The 21,272-nt window shown below is 54.8% G+C and overlaps 1 protein-coding gene across 3 annotated transcripts in view; it reads right to left on the minus strand.

The window, feature by feature from the left end:
* Window positions 1-1,105: 1,105 nt before the first annotated feature.
* HDLBP (high density lipoprotein binding protein) overlaps window positions 1,106-21,272 on the minus strand; it is a 73,646-nt gene continuing 53,479 nt past the window's right edge. For all 3 annotated transcript variants that reach the window (XM_049888719.1, XM_049888720.1, XM_049888718.1), the window contains exons 11-28: window positions 21,188-21,266; window positions 19,416-19,555; window positions 17,568-17,672; window positions 17,345-17,458; window positions 16,366-16,452; window positions 16,079-16,210; window positions 13,075-13,293; window positions 10,591-10,812; window positions 10,271-10,489; window positions 9,863-10,001; window positions 8,053-8,207; window positions 7,366-7,470; window positions 6,929-7,063; window positions 5,841-5,984; window positions 4,496-4,681; window positions 3,804-3,920; window positions 3,406-3,534; window positions 1,106-3,288 (exon numbers count right to left, since the gene is read on the minus strand). In XM_049888719.1, coding sequence (XP_049744676.1) covers window positions 3,202-3,288; window positions 3,406-3,534; window positions 3,804-3,920; window positions 4,496-4,681; window positions 5,841-5,984; window positions 6,929-7,063; window positions 7,366-7,470; window positions 8,053-8,207; window positions 9,863-10,001; window positions 10,271-10,489; window positions 10,591-10,812; window positions 13,075-13,293; window positions 16,079-16,210; window positions 16,366-16,452; window positions 17,345-17,458; window positions 17,568-17,672; window positions 19,416-19,555; window positions 21,188-21,266 — 2,514 coding nt within the window. In that variant the 3' untranslated portion in view covers window positions 1,106-3,201. The remainder of the gene's footprint in view (window positions 3,289-3,405; window positions 3,535-3,803; window positions 3,921-4,495; window positions 4,682-5,840; window positions 5,985-6,928; window positions 7,064-7,365; window positions 7,471-8,052; window positions 8,208-9,862; window positions 10,002-10,270; window positions 10,490-10,590; window positions 10,813-13,074; window positions 13,294-16,078; window positions 16,211-16,365; window positions 16,453-17,344; window positions 17,459-17,567; window positions 17,673-19,415; window positions 19,556-21,187; window positions 21,267-21,272) is intronic.

Below are 21,272 nucleotides of genomic sequence, written 5' to 3' on the forward strand. Positions count from 1 at the left end.
GCATACCTGCTACCTTCCTGCCCAGGCACCATCTGACCAAGCAGCACCTCACCAGGGGTGTCACTGGGAGGTGGCCAGGAGCGCGGCTGAATGCAGGTGGTCAGTCTTCATTCTGAGGCTCTTCCAGCACAGCTGTGCCCACTAGGCCCCTCTCTCTCTCCAGGAAGATGGCCCCTGACCACCACGTGCCCCTGCTGGGCAGCGTGAGGCCTCAGCGAACACCACTCAGAACACAGTAAGAGCTTGACCAATACCACAACCAACACGTCCACAGCCAGCTGCTGTGCTTCTGAGGTTCTTAGCATTGTTTACGCAAATAAGGACATGCTCAAGTCCTAAGTGTGTGCATCCATGATTCTCACCAAGTGGACATACCGCCATGATGGGACCCTGAGGTCTGGTGTGCACCGCCCCCCCTTCCTGGCACGGCCCTTTCCCACCTCGGCCTCCCTCCATCCACCCTTTCATGTGAGGCCATCTGTGCTGCTGGGGTGACCTGCTCGCCCCAAAGGAGGGCCCCATGACAGCCTCACCCTGCTCTTGACTTGTGCCTGCTGTTGGGACTGGGCATGTCCTCCCGTGGTGGTACGTGTGGAGGGAAACTGCTGGGTGAAGAGGCAAACACGTGCTGGGCTCAGAAGATGTCGCTCACCCGCTTAGAGGGGCACAGGGGAACAACTGGGATGGTAGAGGAGAGACAATCCCTCCACTCAACACCCCTCCCCACCTCCTTTCCCCAAAGGCTCCCAGCTGAGCGCTTTCACCTGTGTACAGGGCCCCTTCCAGGCAGGCCACCAAGTGGCTCCACCAAGCAGCTCCACAATAGGGCTGGTGGTGGAGGCCGTGCAGACAACCCTGAGCTGATGGCCTCCCGACTGCTGGGAAGGAAGGAGACAGGTTGGCCCCAAGGGAACATAAGCCTTGCACGGGGACGTCAGGCAACACCTGCACTGTGACCCTCACCTTATACCAACTGAGAAACTGTTGAAGATGGCAGGTGCTGGAAGGACCAGGCTGCCCCCCTGCGAGCATGCTGGGGTTTGATTCCCTGGTCTCCAGACAGAGCACATGGGCGGGAAAAAAGGCTCTGGCACACGGGGACAGTTTCAGGTTTTATTTTAGAGTTTATAAAATTCCAGTGTTGTCCATATTCATGAGCCTTTACACACGTTTGCATATAATCTCCAAATTCCAAAGTTAAGGCCAAGGGATGGATCGTAGCTATGGAAACACAGGATACGGAAGACATTAAACAGGGGACGCAGCTGTGCTCCCACCCTGCCCCAGCACCCCACACAGTACCAGGGCTGCAAGAAGGTGAGGCCAGTTGGCTCATACCCTTTATTAACGACAGTGAGAGCGAGACCCCGGAACAGCCAGGAGGGGGTCCGCACCTACACCACGGGGGATGTGCAAAGCTGGTGTGAGAACTTAGGATCTAGCCTCGGGGAACAGGTGGGGGCCGAGAAGAGGCTTGGGAAGAGGTCTGGGTGGACACTAGAGGGCGCCAGGAGGGTGGCAGAAGGAACAAGCTGGCCAGTAGGGGAGGCTCCAGACTCATGCAGATGGGAGAGGTGACAGGCCTTCCCTTCCAGGGCGTCCAGGGAGAGGGAAGGGACAGTCGTGGAGAGGAAGGCGGCACTAGACCTTCCTCTCTGCTCCAGTCACCTCTGCCCAGTCAGGGGTCATCTGGCTGACACCACAAAGCCAAGGCGCTCTCCTGACCCGACTTGCACTCCTACAGATGGGCGCAAGCCAAGGAGACTGAAGCCGGTCTGTGCTGAGCCGCCTACCCTGGAACTCAGGGTCTAAAGATGGCCGAACTTGAATTACTAAACAGAGTGAAACGGGGGGCGGGGGGGGGGGTGTCAAAGCAGAAGTGACCATCCCCAGGACAAGTGTCACCTCCAGGGAGAGGGAGGCAGGTGGGAAGACCAGATGGCCCAGGGACGAAGGGCCCGCCTTGGGTCCTCAAAACCAGACACAGGGATACCCCTGATCGTGCCACGTTTCCTCTGCAGCAGGTTTTGCCAGGTAGGCTGGGCAGGGCCCTGTATGCCACCGAGGCCCCTACCTGCAGACACCTGATGGTGTACAGCCTCTTTGCCACAGGCCCTTAGTTCTGCCTCTTGGGGTCTGGCTGCAGGATGGCCTCTCCCCAGAACCAGGGCACCTGCCTGGCCCTCACCCCCGACTCCCAAGACACAGCTAGAGTTTCCGAGACATGACCCCCACCTAGGTGGGCAGGTGGGCCCGGCCATCAGTGCCTTGACAACACCTGACCAACCAAAACATCCAAGCCAAGAGAACCATGTGCTGGGTGGTAGGCCTGATCTCAACCCAGACCCGTCACGCTGGCTTTGAGGTAGAAAGAAGGCAATTGTGTACATAGTGTGTGGAGGGCAAGGTGGCTAAAAAAAAGGATACCGAAGTGCCAGCTGCCATCACTGCAGAGAGAAGACCATCTCTCCTGCCCTCCTGACTGCCGTAGGCCCCATGATAGCCAAGGCTGCGCCAGAGGGCATGGAGGCCACATGGCTCTGGGGCTGGGCTCTGCCCTGGCAGGTGGGGCAGGTCAGCACCACCTGAGCCACCCACCTGCCTGCCTCTCTGGGCCCCTAGAGCGCCCGCAGCTGTTTCACTCCGCTGGGCCAGGGAACCCCACAGCGCCAGAGCTGGGTCTCTTCCCACTCTCATCTGTGCTGAGAGAACGGCCTGGCAGCTGGAGAAAGCTGACTGCACTCTACGTAGGGAGGTCTGGGCAATAGGCAAGGGAAGAGAGTGGGAAAGGAAGAGGGCAAACGTTTTGGCTTTTACAAAGTCGAGGAAATTTATTTCCTGAGGTCACGACACAGGAAGTAGACTCCCAGCCAGAGGCGGAGCTCTCAGAATGAAGGTCAGAGTGCTGACGGACATGCTGGGGGGCCGGGGAGCTGAGTCTGGTTATGGGTCACGAAATGTTCAATTACCTTGTTTAGTGTTTAAAACAGTGGAGAGCCTGTCCCAGAGCAGAGGGGCCGGGCGGGTCCTGAGTGCAGGCCGCCCTGTGCTGGGTGCCCGCGGCCGCCCAGGCTTCCCTGCGAGACCTCGGACGGGGAGGGGGAGCGTCGACAATTACCAAGGGTCCAGCCGCCGGTCAGTTGGAGAGACCGTGGGTGGTGGGGCGGGGCAGCAGGCTGGAGAAACTTCTGCTTCCTCGTATTATCGCTTGGGGCCCCACGGGAGGGTCTTGGGGGCCACCTGAGCCCCGAAGCTGGGGAATTCCTCAGAGCTGCTCATGTCTGGAGCCTGTGGAGACGAGGGCCCGTCTCAGAGGAAAGGCTGCCCAACCTCAGGACACAGTGCTCAGCACCCCGCCTCCCTGGGTTTGAGCCAGCAGCCCAGGAGAAGGAGAAATGCCCTGACCTTCTCACTGTTGTTAGCCGTCCAGGGAGCGTCCCGCACCACAAAGCCCTTGGATGGGGCCTTGGTCTCCTCGTGTGTCGGGGGCTTCATGTACACCTGCAGTGACTCATTGTCCACCACATCTGCCAGCTGCAGGCATGGCAGCAGTCAGGCCGTGGCCCAGGTGGACCCCAGACCAGGGTCCTGCGGCAGCAACCATGAGGGAGCCTGTGTCCTCTTGCAGGCCCCCCGCCGCCCCGGTGCCCCGCTCCTCTTCAGGCCCTGCTGTAGGCATCTGGGCTCCCCAGGGGCCACTCCTGTGCCTGGCCTCCCTGGGAGCCCTGCAGAGGCTGGAGGCAGCCACAGGGTCATTAGGGTGCCCTTGGAGGCTTCCCCAAGCACCACCCACCCAAACTCACGTATTCCTCCTCCAGGTTGAGGATGTGGTCAATGGCTTCCTCCACGTTCTCTGGGAGGCCCGTCACAGTCACGCAGTTGGGATCTGGGGCCCCACTCTGGGGAAAGCGGATGTCCACCTGAAAGGATGCTGGAGTCAGCCACGGCTGTGAGTGCCTGTGGCTCAATGGTAGCTCTGAGTGCCCATGATCAGCTGTGCCTGTGAGCACCCATTTGCTCAGTTAACCAGCATTTAAAATCTGACCTTGGGGCTGTTCCCCCAGAAAATCCACTCCCTGTCAGGTCAGGTGGAACTGGGGTTCAAGGGACCCAGTTTGCAGGAGGCAGGGAGCCTGCACTTCAGGGACGGCCCCAGAATCCAAGCCTCCAGGCCCAGGTGCTCCCTCCCATGACGTCCCTGGCACCTCACAGCGTGGGTCTGAATCCCGGTGAAGTCAGGTAACGTGCCCCCCACCACCCTGTCCGCATCAGCCCAGTGCCACTCAGAGGCTCTCACTGCCCACCCTGTGGGCACTACAGGAACCGCTGTGCAGTCACTGCCCTTCAAACCTGCTCAACTGAGAGAAGCGTGAGGGTCTCAGAGATGCCAGGCTTGCGGAGACCGGCAGGAAGGGAGGTGTGCAGGGCGAGTGCCCCACTTCCTACTTGCTGCTCCCCCTCCCGCTACTAAGCACCTGCCACAGCGGGAACATACCTTGAACTCATCCATGACCTTGCGGATGGCCTTTCCACGGGCACCGATGATGCGGGCGTGGACGCGGTGGTCTAGCGGAACGTCCTCAGAGACCATCTGCTCCAGCTCGCCCACAATCTTCAGGATGGCATCGCGGGCTGCCTCTGTGTTCTTCTCGTAGCCTGTGATGGTGATCTGGTCCTGGGGCTGCAGGGGGACTAACCGTCAGGGAGGCCACGGCCCCACCGGGAGCCTGGTGACCAGCGTGCCTGGGAGCCGCACGGAGCACATGGTGCTCAGGGAGGTGCTGGAAGGCGAGTGAGTACGGGAGCTGTCGAGTCAGGAGAGTACCAGAGAGAAAGGAAACCAGAGGCCTGCTCTCAAAACAACGGCTCAACGAGGCTGTTCACTCTGTCCCCTCCCTCCCGGCTTTCCAGACAGCGTAACACGGGAACACAAGGCATCACCCACAGCCTCCTGCCTAGTCCCTCTCAGGACAGCACTCTGAGGTGTCTTTGCCTGGGTACCAGCCAGCCTGGAGAGAAGGGCCCACACCTTCCTTCACTGGCACAATGCCATAGAAAGGTTGAGTTGTGGCAGGGACACCTGCTCTCCCAAGCGACCATCAGCACAAGGGTCCCTCTCAACACACAGTGGACAGGCAAGACCCCGGGACTTTAGAGAGTGAGCAAAGCACACAGGGAAAAGGAACGCTAAGAAAAGAGACATGTCAGGATGCAGGAGAGAACTGAACGCAGAAGTGCTTTAGTTCATGTTCTCCAAGACATGAGGGAACATCACACCCACGAGAACAAAACGGAAAACAATGCAGAAAGTTGAACGGTGGAGGTAGACACAGTAGAGCATGAGCTTAACGTGCACAGCCTAAATGACACAGCCAGACCACCTTCAGACCAACACGGAAGGCTGGTGGCGGGCTCTCTGAGGGCCAGCCCTGCCCAGATCACCGCCCTGGCACCACTGGGTTGACCAGCACATGCAGCTATGGGCCCTGCACCCACTGAGGTCAGGGGGTGTTACCCAGAATGGCCCAGATGTCAAATGATGACTTAGTGAGAGACAAACAGTGGGGTCAGGAGATTGGAAACAAGCAATGCAGGTATGAAGACCCGGCTGGAGCACAGCTGCCCCGAGATGACAAGGGACACACCAGTCTCTAGGTGGGCGAAGGTGATCTGGTATCTGGAGACCCAGCTCAGCTGCGAGGGCCAAAAAGGGCCCAGGCCAGACTGCACATGTCCTCAGCAACATGTCCTCTTCCATGTCCCTGACCTCCAGCGGTGGTCACCCTCACCAGGCTCCCGCTGCCCCTGCCCCCTGTGCCCCACAGGCGGCATGTCCTCACCTGGCTTCCATCGTCCTTGTCAGGGAACTGGATGTTCACATCATGCTCCAGGCGGATCTGCGTGATCACAGCCCCCTTCCGACCGATGATTTTGGGGTGGTATCTGGGATCTACAGTGACGCTCAGCTTGAAACTCCTCAAGGCCTAGAAACAGCAGAGTATGAGGCCCAGGACACAGCTGTCTGCAGCCTTGCCCAAACCCCCTCCATGTGCATCCACGCCAGCCCCCAGAATGGCCCTGAGGCTGCCATCATTGACTGTCACGGAAACCGGGCAGCTGACTGTCCCACAGGTGGCACACCACACTGGGAAGGGTGCTGGGAAGGTCCTGACGACAACCCAGCAGAGACTGAGAGGAGGAGACAGAACAGGGCAGGACGGCGTCTCCCCCGTGGGGTGAGGGCTCGGGCCCTGAGGCCTGGACAGGACAGCATCCCCCCGGTGGGGTGAGGGCTCGGGCCCTGAGGCCTGGACAGGACAGTGTCCCCCCCCGGTGGGGTGAGGGCTTGGGCCCTGAGGCTGCGACAGGATGGCGTCCCCCCAGTGGAGTGAGGGATCAGGCCCTGAGGACTGGAAAGTGGAGCTGGGCAGGACAGCGTCCCCCTAGTTGGGTGAGGGCTCAGGCCCTCAGGCCTGGGAGGCAGTGTTGGAGCACGCAGCTCATGTGGAAGCATCTCCAGGCACTGTGCTGCTCACCTGAAAACTGGGAGCTATTCCCCTGTCCTCAATTCTCAGACCCCTCCCCACAGCTCAACCCCACACAAACATCAGCTCCACCGAGGGGCAAAGACGGGTTGGGATCCTGATGCAACAGACAGGGAGACCACAGAGCGGAGATGTCACCTGCCCCGTCAGCCTGCCTGTGGGGCTCCTGACGCCCCCTGGACTGTGGCACACACCCCTTGTGGCCAAAGTGTGGAGAAGCTCCTAGAAGGGAGCAGACTGGGTCTCTGGGCAACAAGCCTCACCTCCCCTTGACCCCTGGTTCTGTCTTTCCTGTGAGCTTCTGAGGAGGAATCTCAAATTAACAGGGAAATCTAGATCAATTGGTCTGTGGTGGCTGGCCCAGGCACCGCACCCACACTCACCCTGTCCTCCTGCTCGGCCTGCAGCTCCCTCACCCGCTCCAGCAGTCCGGCCTTGGCTCGGTCCAGGTTGGCGGCCAGGCCAGTGATGGCAATGATATCTGACTGCAGCTCAGGGGCCGGGACTTGTATGTTCACCTGCACGGAGGACAGGAACGTGCCTGGCTGAGCTGTGCTGTGGCGCAAAGGCACACGCGTGTGAAGTCACGGCCCCCGCCTGTCTGCCTCAAGCATCAGGACGTCACTGTGGGCTCCCGACACAGAGGGGACTGCAGCCCTCCCACCTGAGAGGGCGGGGGAGGAGTCGCTGCTCCAAGGACAGAGCCAGAGTGTGCCCATGAGAAGCGGCCACCACTAGGGGCAGGTGCCGCGAACAGGGAGCCCCCCAGGAGGGAAAGTGACTGAGGAGCCCCCCCCGGGAAAAGGGCACACAAAGCCACCTCAAACTCGTCCATCATCTTGCGGATCCCACTGCCTTTCTGCCCGATGATGTACCGGTGGAGGTCAAAGGGCACCTCAACTTCAGTCGTGACAGGAACCAGCGCCTGCAGGAAGGGACAGCCAGGATCAGGCCAGGGTGAGTGGGCAGAGAGGGCCTTGGGCCACAAGGAAAAGGTGCCAGAGAGAGTATGTGTGAGACAGCGTGTGTGAGCCTTGGGGCCTCCTTTCGAGCCCCTGGCTACTCCGCCCTACCTGCCACCCTCCCCTCCGTGATCTGCTTTCTCTCCTTGTGCTCACCATCATCTCATAGTGTGTTTTGTTCAACGTCCATCCCTCTACACTACCTTACAACTGTCTCGCACGCGGCAACATACCACACTTACAACAGCGGCCAACACGTAATGGCTCACAGTGAGCCCCACGCTCCTGGTGACGGGATGCCAGCAGGCCAAAAGGCCGGATGCTGACAATGCCAGAGAGGAGGGGCTGGCAGGCAGCTGTGCAAGTCCAGAGGAGAATTAACTGAAAATGGGAGCTGGGCTGTGGGGGGCCTCCGCCTGGTATGGCCCCGTGGGTCAGAGCACTGAGGTGACGCAGGGGCGACCAGGCGTCAGGACCTGGTGTCAGAATGTGAACGACTGATCTCCTCGCCACCCGGGCCCCCCATATGGGGCAGGGGGACATACCTCCAGAGCTTCCTTGGCAGCCTCACATTTCTCCTTCCGGCCGGAGATGACGATGATGTCACATCTCCTTGGGGAACCAGGGTCGGCCTCTTTGGTATCTCTCCCCTCTGCGGTCTCGTCCCCATTCTCCTGCATGGCTGGCTCCACACTGTGAACTGGAGCGGAGAGGAAGCTGCAGGGGCCTGAGGACGAGGGCCAGCGCCCTCCACTCAGGGTGGGCCTACTACAGCTGGACAGGAGGGAGGCAGGGAGGAGGCGGACAGGATGCCGGCCTGGCTCTCAGAGGCTCCTGGGCAGTGGGAGACAAGGCTGGCTTTGCCATCTCCTCACCTTTCACATGGAGCTGGCAGGAACGACCTCATGAGTGAAGTGAGAAACATGGGCAAGTAGACAGGCGAGGGGCACAGAACAGGGCCAGCCGACGGAGAAAGGAGCCTGGGAGAGGACACCAGTCCTGGACAGCAAGGGACGATCAGGGAACAGGCAAGACAAGCCTGAACCACCTCTTAGGACAGAAAGGAGGGGCTCAGAGAGCAAGAACGAATCCCAAGGACATGGAAGGCGCTGGAGACCCACTGGCCTCTGAACATCAGAATGATGAAACAACGAACGACAGTTATGAGATAAAGCAGCATGCAGGGGCAGTGTGAGTAACAAATGAGTGAACGTGTGAGGGGAGGACATGGACCCAGCTGCTTAAAGCCATGTGGTCCTGGGCTGGGAAGGGGCGGGAAGGAAGCTGTGTGAGGCCTCCGGGCTGCAGAAACTGCGTGGAGCACGTGTGGATGACAGCATCACACTGACATCATGTGAGAAATGCCAACCACAAATAAAGGGACGTAGTGTCTGCAAAGAACACACAGATGGTTCAGAAAATGTACGTGCAAAGAGGAGCAGGCGGGGTGACAAAGCAAGTGGGTGAATCTGGGTGGTGGGTACACAGGAGTCTTCTCCATACTATCCTTTGCAAATTTCCTTCAAGTGTCACATTTTACCCAAATAAACTGAAAATAGCCATGCCAGCAACAGCACAGCCACGCACTGTTCTACTCCAGATGCCAGGTGGGCTGACAGGGCTTTGTGTTCACCCAATACACGCTCCGTGAGGCTGGGCTGGTGACCTTGGGGGCTCCTCAGCAGGCTGAGGGTCACCAGCTAGGACAGTTGGACAGGGAGAGAACCTCCTTTGTTTCAAAGCAGCAAAGCCAGCTGGACACATAATTCCAGGTGTGTGACCCGGAGCGCACGGCCATGCTGGACCATGGCCCTCCTCCGCCCTCTTCAAGATTTCACCAGAACCAGGGAGGGCAGGAGGGGCCTGAGCTGAGCGGCTGAGCGGCTGTCCGAGAAACTTCAGCAATAGACCAGCCTTCCCACAAGATGTGACTTGTCACAGCAATGACAGGGCAGGTGGGAGAAGGGAGCCCGCTCGAGACAGGGCTATGGGCCCACATTCAACACATTCAAGTCCAATCACACACGCCGTTAAAATCATCTCCCGCGTTAACAGTCGGATGGAACCCATGGCACCAGTGGGTAAATGTTGTGAGCTCTTGGACCTTCTTCTTTGACCTGTTGCTCCCTGTGAGTCTCTCCGGCACTGGACAGACATGTCATCATCTGGACAAGAGATGCCGCCCAGCCCTCAGCTCGGAGCCTCTGAGCACACCTGGTAGGGCTGGGGCAGAGCGCTCGCCTCAAGTGCCAGGGACCCACCCTGCCAGGAATGAGGGGCAAAGCAGCCCAGGCTGAGAGCTGGGACCACGCGACCCTTCCCATTCTCAGTAGGGGCAGGCACACTGGGACCCACCTGGGTTCTCCTCTCTGTCAGGGAACTTGATCTGAACGCCGTAATCCCGAGTGATCTGCTGGATCCGGGAACCCTTGGGGCCCATGACAGACCGGTGGAACTTCTGGGGAATCGCGCATTCCATCGTCACCTGAGCCTCCTGGAGGGGCACAGAGGAGATGATCCAAGGTCAAGTTCTTCGGGATCCATGTGCGGCGCTCAGCTTTCTTCACCATTTCCCATTAGGTGCCCCCAGACACCCCGTTTTTCTGAGCAAACATTTGAAGGCACAGGGGTGCGCAGAGGAGGAGGGGCCCGGGGTGGGCAGAGGAGCAGGGGCCCGGGATGGGCAGAGAAGGAGGGGCAGGGCACCTCAGGGCCTATTTCTGAAAGGTTCCCAGAACATGCTGACCCGCCTGGGCGACCCACCAGGTCCTCGATGATCTCCTGGATACGCTTCTTGGCGGCCTCCACGCAGTCCTTGGCACCCTTGAGAGTGACCTTGTCGCTCTGCGTGCCAGAACGTGGGAAGCTCACCATCACACCACCATACTCTTCTGCAATCTCCCGCAGGACCTGGCCCCTCCGGATAACAAAATGGCGGTGGTGCCTGGGGTCCACCACCATGTAGTCTTCCACCACGTTATCCTGTGTTGAGAGAATGAACATAAATGAACTCCCTGCCCACCACGCCTCGCTGGGTCGGCAGAAGGCCCAGTCTCCCAGGCTCTGCAGATCCTGGGCCTCACCAGGTTCTGGATCAGGGCCTCCAGCTCCTTCTGGGCCTCCTTGACGGCGTCCTCCTTTCCGATGATGGTGATCAGGTCCTGGTCCTTGTCCTCGGCCGCGGGGAAGATGATGCGGGTGCCGGTGCTGTCGCGCACCTTGCGGATCTTGCCACCCCCCTTGCCAATGAGGAACTTGTGGTACTCTGGCTTGGCGCGGATGTCAACTGTGAAGCTCTTGGTTTGCTACAGAAACAAGCCCACAGGCATCACCCTGACGCTGGCCTGCATGGACTAGAGGCAGGTCAGCAGCGGGTGTCATAGACAGCTGCGGGTGCACCCTCCTCACACGGCCACGGTCACAGAGCTGACCGCCCCTCACAGCAGAGGAAGCCTCAGGCAGAAAGCACCTGCGGTTTCCTCCACACCGTCAAAGACACACCGAGAGGTTAGGGCACGCAGCCCAGGAGCTCAAGCTGTTCTTGATCTGTCACGGGGGTGCACGATGATGGTCCCGAGCAGAGTGGTGGCGGCACGGCAGGAAGCCAGTGGCCCCTCCACCCGGTGCGCACAGCCTGAGCACAGCAGTGACGCTGCCATCCCTGGCCCCTCCACTCACCACTGGCTCCCAAACCAGACAGGGAAAGTGCTCCCACGTCCCCGTTCTGGGTCTCCTAACACTAATGGACATGCTCTGAGACCCAGCCAATCTGGATCAGGGCTGGAGAAAGCATCCTCAGGCTCAGCATCAAAGAGGTTCACGGCCCAGCGAGCCCCCTGACGATGACAGCAGCTGAGCTCCATCACAGACCTCAGCCCTCTGGCTGAGCTCAGTGGGAGGACACAGGGACACCTGAGCCCATGACAGACAGAGTACACCTCTCTCTCTACTCCCTCCTGACCTGGACCCTACAAAGGGAAAGAAGGGAAGAGACAAGGTCTGCTATCAGGCTACATAATGACTATACTGAGCGTCAATTTTTGAACAGTCACAAAGTAGCACATCTGTTAAATTGCTGGATTTGCAAAATACCACCCTGAGAGTCTTGAATGCTTCAAACGAAGACACCCACGAACTGCAGTGTTATTAAAAAGCTAGGAAGTTTGGCAAATCCAATCCAGCAGTATGGTAACTGGATAATACATTAAAATCGAGTAGAGTTTAAAACCCAGACATGCAAGGTTAGTTCAAAGTTAAAAAAAAAAAAAAAAAGTCAATTCACTGTAACAACACAAACCAAAGAAAAAAACCATGTGATCACCTCAGTAGATGCCGAAACAATACCTGACAAAAACCAACATCTGTTCTGGAAGAAAACCTCATAAAGCATCCATGAAAACCCACAGCTGACATCATGCTCAACAGTGAAAGAGCAGGGAGCAAGGCAGGGAGGGCAGCTCTCACTGCCACTGCTCAACCCACGCCAAAGAGTAGGGAAAAGCAGTAAAGGGCACACAGCTTGGGAAGAAAGACACAAGCCTGTCCTTTCAGAGAAGGCATGGTTTTCAACAAACTCACAAGAATTGACAAAAAAGCTCCCAGAACTAATAGGTGAGCTTAGCATGGCTGCACGAAACAAGGTCAAAACACAAAAGTCAAAGACGTTTCTCTGTACTAATAACATATAACTAGAAACCGAAAGGAATGAAGAGGTACTGTTCACAACTGCACTGAAAAATACTTGGCTATAAACCTGACAAAGTGTGTGCAAAATCTATACGCTAAAAATGACAAAACACAAAGGAAAAATCAAAGATCTATGAGAATGCAGAGATATGGATTCCAAGATTCAATACTGCTGAGACATCGATTCTCCTCAATTCGATCTACACAGCCAACACGATCCCAACCAAAGCACCAGCGGGGTTCTTTCTAGGAACTGACAAACTGATTTCAAAGTGCATATGAAAAAGCAAGTAGTCTGGAACAGCAAAAACAATTTTTAAAAAGAACAAATTTAGAAGACTCACGCTTCCTGATTTCAAGACTTATCATAAAGACTGTGTCAAAACTCAGAACTATACACTAAAAAAGGTGACTTTTAACATATAAAAATCACATTAAAAAACAAAGCAAAACAGATAACCAAAAGAGCTAATTTTCTCTATCACGTACATGTGGGCTCAGACCTGGTGCCCCTCAGATGTTAGTACAACCTATGACTTTCTGACTTTCGACTAAGATGGCTGGCTTGCCAAGGAGGAAGCAAGTCCCACGCCCCAAGTGAGGGAGTGGAACTGAGCAGAGTGAGCGCCCTGCTCCCCTCCTCACAGCACGCTCCCTCTGCCATCCGTGTGTCTGGCCTCGCAGCCTGGATGCACCCTGGATGTAAGGGACCACCAAATGTGGCATGGCAGCGGCAGGACCAAAGAGGCACAGAGCTGTCTGAGCGGTGTGCCAATCTGCCACGGAGCAGATGGGGAGTGAAAGCAGGCTTCCCCTCAAGAGACACATAGTGACTCCCCTTCCCCAGACTCGGGAGCAGCCCCACTGGAGGGTAGACTTACCTTCTCCTCAGCCAGGTGCAGGAGCTGCTTCTTGGCCTTCTCCACATCTGAGGAAGGCCCCCTAATGACAACTGTGTCACTTCCGGAACCTTCCACGGGAAAGTGGATGTGGACGCCGCCGCACTCCTCCATGATGGAGCGGATCAGGCGGCCCTTGGTGCCAATGAGGGAGTTGTGCAGCTTGGCTGGGATGGAGACCTCCACCTCGGCGATGTTGGCCTGAGACCACACACAACAGGGGAAGGAAGGGTGCACTGAGAGAAATGCCACCTCTACAGACACGCTGGACGGGGGGGCTCAGGGCCTGGGAATGTAGGAGGGAGAAGGGGAGCCCACCTCTACAGGACACATGCCCGGTGGGGGCTCAGGGTCTGGGAATGTGTGGGGGGAGCCCACTACTACAGGACACATGCCCGACAGGGGGTCAGGGTCTGGGAATGTCTGTGTGTGGGGGTGTGTCCAGCTCACAAGGAGAGCTGTGACTAGAACACAGAATGTAGGCTTCACTGCTCTGTCAGGTCTATGGGCCAGCATGCACATGGACTCTTCCAGTGAAGCCTCGCAGGCCAGAGTTCTGCTTCCAGCCAAGGCAAAGCAACAAAGGGAGTGGGTTTACCCTCCTGTCTGGAACAACTAATGAAACAGACACAATGAGCGAAACAAGATTTTCAAGACACTGGAGACGGTGGTTAAGCAGTTAAGAGCATGACTGCTAACCAAAAGGTCAGCAGTTTGAATCCACCAGGTGCTCCCTGGAAACCCTATGGGGCAATTTTACTCTTTTTTTTTTTTACAGGGTCGCTGTGAGTTGCAATCCATTTGATGTCAATGGGTTTGGTTTTTTCGGTCTTGGAGACACAGCAACAAACCAGCCCTAGCACTTGTGGCCTCTCACGTAACAGGGAAGAGAGGGAGCTAAGGGTCCAGGGAGAATACGGCACCTGGAATTTGCAGAGCAGGGAGCCAAGGAGGAGAGAGCAGACAGAGAGAGCTCCTGGGCCTTGGAGCCCATTCACAGTCACATGGTGTGCACAGAAACAGCACCTGCAGCTCGCTCACCAGCCAGACTGGTGAGCACTTATGGGACACTGGGTGTCGCCCTTGGAGGGTCTCACCTTGGCAGTGGGAAACCACTGGCCCTGGAATAAACGCCGACAGGTCCTAAAAACAGCAAGTCCTAAAAGGAGCAAACTGCTTCCAACTAACTTCACAAAGCTCAGGAACCCTACAACATCCAGCATCCAGCATCCAACACAGTGACACTCACAACCTCTGATACTCAATCTGAAAATCCTAGGCAAAGAAAAAGGAAAATCCGACCCACAATGAGGGAAAAAAAGAACCAACTAATCAAAAACAACCCAAAAATGGCAGAGACGTTATAATTAGCAGACAAGGACGTCAAAACAGTCATTTTAACTGTATCGTATACGGTTGAAAAACTAAAGCGAAGAGTGAGCATGTTAAAAAAAAAACATAGAAGATATTAAAAGATTCAAATTGAACTTCTAGAAATGAAAACAACGTATGAGATGAGAAATATACTGGATAGGATTAAAGGAAAATTAAATATTGCAAGAAATTAGTGAACTTTAAGAAACACGGAGAAAAAATACCCACCCCCCAAAATAAACAGATCACCAGTGAACTGTGGAACAACGTCAAGCAGCTGAACATACGTGTAATTGGAGTCACTGAAGGAGAGGAGAGAAAGGGGTTAACAGAAAAAATATTAACTACCAAAAAAACTTCCAAATTTGATGAAAACTCTAAACCTACATATCCAAGCTCCTCAATGAACCGCAAGTAAATTAACATGAAAAAAACTACAGCTAGACATGTAACTTGCTCAAAACTGGTGATAAAGATCTTAAAAGCAGCCAGGTGGAAAAGAAAAGACTCATGTACAAAACTAAGAATGAATCAGATTCCTCATCAGAAACTATGCAAGTGAGAAGACAGTGGAGCAAAATCTTAAGTACTGACAGAACTAAAAGTACTAAAAGAAAAAAAATTGTCAATCTAGCAGCAAAAAGTCTTAAAAAACGACCAAAAATAAAAAAAAAATGCAGACGCGCGAAACCAGAACTCATCAGCAGCAGAGCTGTGCTGGCAGTGAAGTCGCAGCACGTCCTCTAAGACGGAAGCAGACGCGTGAGCCCGCACGGGTGACGAGCCCCGGGAACGGCGAGCACTCCAGCCCTGTGCTGCTGTTCACGTCTCTTTAAACAAACAACGACTCACTGTGGGGTTTTTAACAGGCAAAAGCAAAAGGCATGACAAGAAAGAATAAAGGTTAGGGTGGGGAGAAACAGAAGTACTGTACATGTTTTAAGTTTCTTAAAGAGGAACTAAAAAATATTCAATCCAAAATAAGGCAGAAAAAGAGCAAAATGGGAACAAAGAGCAGACGGGGCAGCAAGATGGCAGACTTGCACCCAACCATAAAAAAAAAAAACAAACACATTAAACGTAAATGGTCTAAACATCCCAATTAGAAAGCCAGACACTGCAGGTTGAATAAAAAACAAAGTTACCTAAAAGAAACTCACTTAAGTATCAGAAAAGGTTTCAGAGCAAAGAATTTTACCAGGGATAAAGAAGGTCATTTAATGATGAGGGGGTCAATTCATTAGAAGGATACAACAAACCTACATGTGTAATTAAGAAGAGTTTCAAAACACATGAAGTGAAAACTGATAGCGGTAAACAAACCCGTAATTATAGTTGGAGATTTCCTTTCCTCTCTCTCTTTAGTTGAGAGAATGAGCAGACAAGAAATCTCATTTAACAAGAGATAAATGGCAGGAAAATGTTATCATGAATGGAGCAAAGGTAACAGATCAGCACAGCCTGGATGTAAACTGCAATCCTCTGTATGAGCAGCGCGCTCGTCCAACTGGCCCTGGATAAAGGAATCTCAGGCTAGAGCTCTAGAGGCTGTCAGAGATTTTACATGAGGAAAACCCATTCCCGCTCTCCACCATAAAACATCCGCCATTACCAGGTCTTTCTGAATAGAAAGAATCCGGCTCCGGGCAGCTTCACAGTTTGCCCGCTTGCCTGTGATGATAATGGTCTCTGAATTGCTATTCTCGGCTGGAAGGTCAATCTTGGTGTTGCTTTCTTCACGAATCTACAAGGAGAGAGGGTGAAGCTGACTTCCCACAGTTAAGACACTAGGAGTGCAGACCTGGGAAGTAAGGGGTCCTCCTTTAAATCTAAATCAGGAATGGTGTAGAGTAAGGGGCAGGGAAAGAAGAATCAAGGCGCAGGGGACAAGCTGGTCACCTTTTTAATGTTTGCACCTCCTTTCCCAATGATGTTCTTGTGAAACTGTTTGAAGATTGGGACGGAAATTGAATAGCTATTTTCCACCTTAAAAACAAACAAGATGGCACAATCAACCATTCATGCTACACTGAAATACCCCTTCTATGCCTGAAGGCAGTGTGAAAATAATATGGGTGCTGCTATCCGGCCAACAGGGCCTCAGAGTCTACTTTCCTCCCCAGCCCTCTGACTGTCAAGGTCTGTCATGGGGAGGGGTGTGATAACTTATCTGAAAACTCATAGCATCTGGCATGCCACAAGTCATTGGCTGAGAGCCCCCAGTGATAAAAAGTGGCACACAGTGTAATTTGTACACCACCTACAATCATCAGACACGTTTCACAACACACAACCATTAAGTCTAGCCAGGTACCCTCACCACACCAGTAAGTGGGAGTCCAGGCCGGCTACAGAGCACTTATCAAGATGTGTACCCTGTGACCCTTGGGAAGCCAGCCTCCCACAGCTGTGTCACAGCAGCGCTTGTGAGTTGGCAGTGCTCAGTGGTGACCCAGCACTGACTCGACTCAGGCAGTCATTGGTGTGAAGCACACAGCCCTCTGTAGCATTTCCTCGGCCACCCCGAGTCCCATGAAAAGCTCTTCCCCCATGTCAGTTTGGAGGACGATCATTAATCAGTAACTGATGCCTTACTCTAGCATGCTAGCTTTCTCTCCTTAGAGAAGTTTCTACATCTAGGCATTTGAAGAGGACATGAGAGCCTGGTGGGGGCTGAGCAAAGGCGTCTCCCCAATCGTTTCACCGCACCGGCACTGCAGTCTCTGTCAGCTTCAAGGTCAAGGTGTCCAGTGCCTGTGCTCATGTCCTGAAGCAGCCCCCCAGGGCGAGAGTGGGGAATTAGGAAGGATGTCCCCACCCATCCAAAACGCTTCCTGTAACACTGTCCCATAATAAACAGCATGGGTATCCTTCCTACCAGGTCTGCCACCATCTTCTGCATGTATTTTGTGCATTTTTCAACCTCATTCTTGGGTCCTCTGAGTTGGACAATGTCACTTTTTTGTGCTGGGTCTGGAAAATTGATGATAACCTAGAACAAATCACCGAGGTCAATAACTAGTGAGGCTGGATTACCAAGATACCAAATGTCAATCAGATCTCTCCTGGGGCTACCGAAGAGTGCCTCTTGGAGCCGTTACCTCTGGAAATTTGTCACGAATCTCACGGATCCGTTCACCCTTCTGCCCAATGATTGTGCGATGAAATCTCTGTTCAATGATTAGGTCCTTGGTACGCTCGTTTTCCTAAAAGTACAACAGAAGGAGACAATCCAGTTATTACAGGGAGGTAAGCTGCTCCCCCTCCCACTGATGTGAGTGGCACAGGGGAGGCCGGGGGCTGAGCAAGGATGCAGCAGCCTGCCCGCCGCCACAGCGTAGCCCGCTGTTGCTGAGCAGCAGGTGAGGTGCTGCCAGGTGGCATCCCTGCAGCAGCACCCCTGGGAGCTCTGGCCACCTAGGACTCCCCACTGCAAGACACCTGTTCTCTCCAACAACCACCACACTTCATGTTACACTGGTTGTTGACATCCTCCTGAACAGAGCACAACGAAAGGATCAAGTGCCAGACCCATCAACCAAACGTGCTACTAGGGTGGCAATAACCCCAAAAGAACCCAGTTGGTGCCTCTGTTTTCACAAGGGCAAGAGGTGAGCACTTCTGTTTGCATGCCCAGTGCTCTGTGGAGCAGAGAACGATCCTCCCAGACAGTCACCCTGGGCCACTTTCTCGTGTGGAGAGTTAAAGGATGGTTCCACACAGGGCATGAAGTCACGCAGCTCTCCACAGGAAAAAAAAAATGCCAGAAGGGAAACAGAAGAACAAGCAGAGCTGGAGTACAGGGAAGAACATATCGGCCAAGCAAATGTTTCCAAGAATTCTGGGAGACCCTGGATTGGACTGACAGAGATGAGGGTTCAGAAACCAGTAATCCTAAACAGAAGCGGACACTGCAAGGCGGGGGTGCCCAGCAGGAAGCAGGCCAGGGTCAGTGCCGGCCGCGTGGAGCCCAGGCCAGGGGGCTGCAGACCGGGTGAGAACCCAGATCGGAGCTGAAGTAAAAACCTGTTGTGGAATTGTGTCCCCTGAGATATCTGCATCAACCTGGCTAGACCATGATTCCCAGTATTGTGTGACCATCCACCATTCTGTCATCTGATGTGATTTTCCTATATGTTGTAAATCCTGCCTCTATAATGTTAACGAGGCAGAATTCAATCTACAAGTTTAGATTTTACCTTAAACCAATCTCTTTAGAGATATAAAAGAGAGGGACCTCATACCACTACGAATCAAGAACCAGGAGAATACTGTGTTCTTTGGACCCGGGGTCCCTGCACTGAGAAGCTCCTCAAGCAAGGGAAGACTGATGAGAAGGATCTTCCTCTGGAGGCCAGAGACAAAGCCTTCCCCTAGAGTTGATGCCCTGAATTTGGGCTTCTAGCCTACTGACTGAGAATAAATTTCCCTTTGTTAGAGCCATCCACCTGTGGTATTTCTGTTAGGGCAACACTAGATAACCAACACAAACCCGTGTCAATAAAAAGTGGGTCTGCGATGTGAAGACTCCCAGTGTGGACAAGGAAGGGCTGGGATAACTCTGGAGGGTACCAAACCCTGGACGTGGCCTGCTCCCTAGCCCTCTGCAGGCTACGGCACTTCATGAAAGACTCCTATGTGCTCCTCTCATTCCACGGGAATCAGATGCGGAGGTAATGCTCTCAACCCACCACAGCCAGCCAGGCTCAGGAGCGGGCGCTGGGTGTCAGGACCCTTAGGTGCAGCTCCAGCCTTGTGCATGGCACAGTGCTGGTGAGCAGGATGTGCTGGTCACCTGGGCGTGGAGGAAATGCCTGCAGCAAGTCCGACTCATGCCCGCCTGATGCGTGACCTGGGGCTTTCCCCCAGTGCTGTGCCCTGACCGTGCCTCTCCACACAGACTCCTGCCCAGCAGGCCCAAGGTACCCCGCTCAGCCTGCACGGCTCACCATGCGTGAGGCTAGTTCCAGCAGCTCCCGCTTGGCCTGCTGCACGCCCTGCGGGTCCCCCTCAATGCGGATCAGGTTGCTCTTTTCGCTGTCAGGAGGGATGCGCACAGACACCTTGTACTGGTCTTTGATTCTGTTTACTGGAGAACAAACAGAAAGACATTTAGGCACAGCGTGGCCTACAGCCACGAGGACCAACCCCAGACGGCCTAAGCAGCCACGCCCACTCACCCAACGTGGTGACCACGGCCCAGAAGCAAGCTTTCCTACATCTGAAGAGCTAGCTGGGTCTTTTTCTACAGCCGTGGTTCCCCATCCTGACTCCACGCTAGACCCCGCAGGTCCCGTGCCTTAGCATGGCCTGGTCTTTGGAATAGCTAAAAGAACGCAGGTGTTCCCGATGAGCAGACATGTTTAGGAACTGCTATTCAAGTGAAAACGTTACATTCTCAGGGGGCAAGGGGGGAGGGGGAAAACCTACTAAAACCCCAGGCCCTTACAACAGGAGCAATGACAGTGTCTGAATGGCCCTATCGGCTGTAAATGTAAAACTAACTGAAGTGACTCTGCACGGGGAGACTTGAGTCCCTGTCATTTAGAAACACCCAGACACCATGCCAACACCAGCCAGGTGCACAGTGCTGCAGCCACACAGCAGCGAGGCTTGAGTGCCCGTCACTTAGAAACACTCACAGACACCATGCCAATGCCAACCAGGTACATGCTGGTGCAGCCACAGCAGAGGGACTTCGAGGACACAGTGGGGGCCCTCTCACACGGGCGTCGCCGTATCAACCTAAGCTCAGACCCTTTGTCGACTGGGTGTGTGCTCCAGCCTCACATCTCTCCACCTCAAGTTGGAGTGCCAGGGGTGAAGCTGTCTTCAGAGCATGCATGCACTGGGCCGTGTTGCTGAAGGCAGGACTCCTTTGCTGGGTGCTAGCTACATGATCACACCCACACCCTTACTCTTCACGTATTTACTACCCACTCTTCTAGATGGAAGCCCTGGAAGTGTAGTGGTTAAGTGCTACAGCTGCTAACCAAAGGCTGGGAGTCCAAATCCTCCAGGCGCTCTCTGGAAACTATGAGGCAGTTCTACTCTGTCCTACAGGGTCACTAAGAGTTGGAACTGACTCAACGACAGCGGGTTTGGTTTTCTTTTTTTTTTGGTTTTCTTCTTTTAAAACCCCCACTCCTCTTTGGCTGTACAAGAAATGATACACACAGCGGGGACCAAACTTTGAAACAAGTGTACCTGCCAGGGGTGGCAGGGAAGCTCATTTTTGCCCCACCCTCCTGGTTTACGACAGCACTGTAGCCACACACCACAGGCTTGTACCACACCTACGACCTGAATTAGCTAAGTCGATGGAACCTGCTCTGACCCTTCACTGCTTGCTCAACACAATCCCTCCCTGAGCACATCTGTAGAAATTTCTCAGTCCTCAGTGACCTCCAGATAAAGCATACTCAGCAGGGAATGTGAACCAGAGCCTGGTGGTCTGCAGCCGACTGGCCTGGCTGAGAGCTGAAGGCAGCGCTCCCTGGGCGACACTGGGAGGGTGAAAGCGTCAACAGCTGCCCCAGGGGAAGAACGAAGCGGCCCCTCCAGCGGGCAGCTAGGCGACTTGGTCGAGACTACCATGGCTTGCCTTCCCCAGACGAGGAGAGCCTGGCCCAGGTGGCTGTCCACACGGACACCCAGTTCTCAGCGCCAAGCTCTCCTTGGCATGCCCTGGAGAGGCACACCCTGCCCCGGGCTCACTCACTGTTGGATCCGCTCTTTCCGATGAGGTGTCTGTGGAACTTGTGGTCGATGTTGATCTCTACGTAGTCCATCCGGTTAACCTGCAG

This window comes from Elephas maximus, chromosome 6 (assembly GCF_024166365.1).
Source record: "Elephas maximus indicus isolate mEleMax1 chromosome 6, mEleMax1 primary haplotype, whole genome shotgun sequence".
Classification (NCBI taxonomy): domain Eukaryota; kingdom Metazoa; phylum Chordata; class Mammalia; order Proboscidea; family Elephantidae; genus Elephas; species Elephas maximus.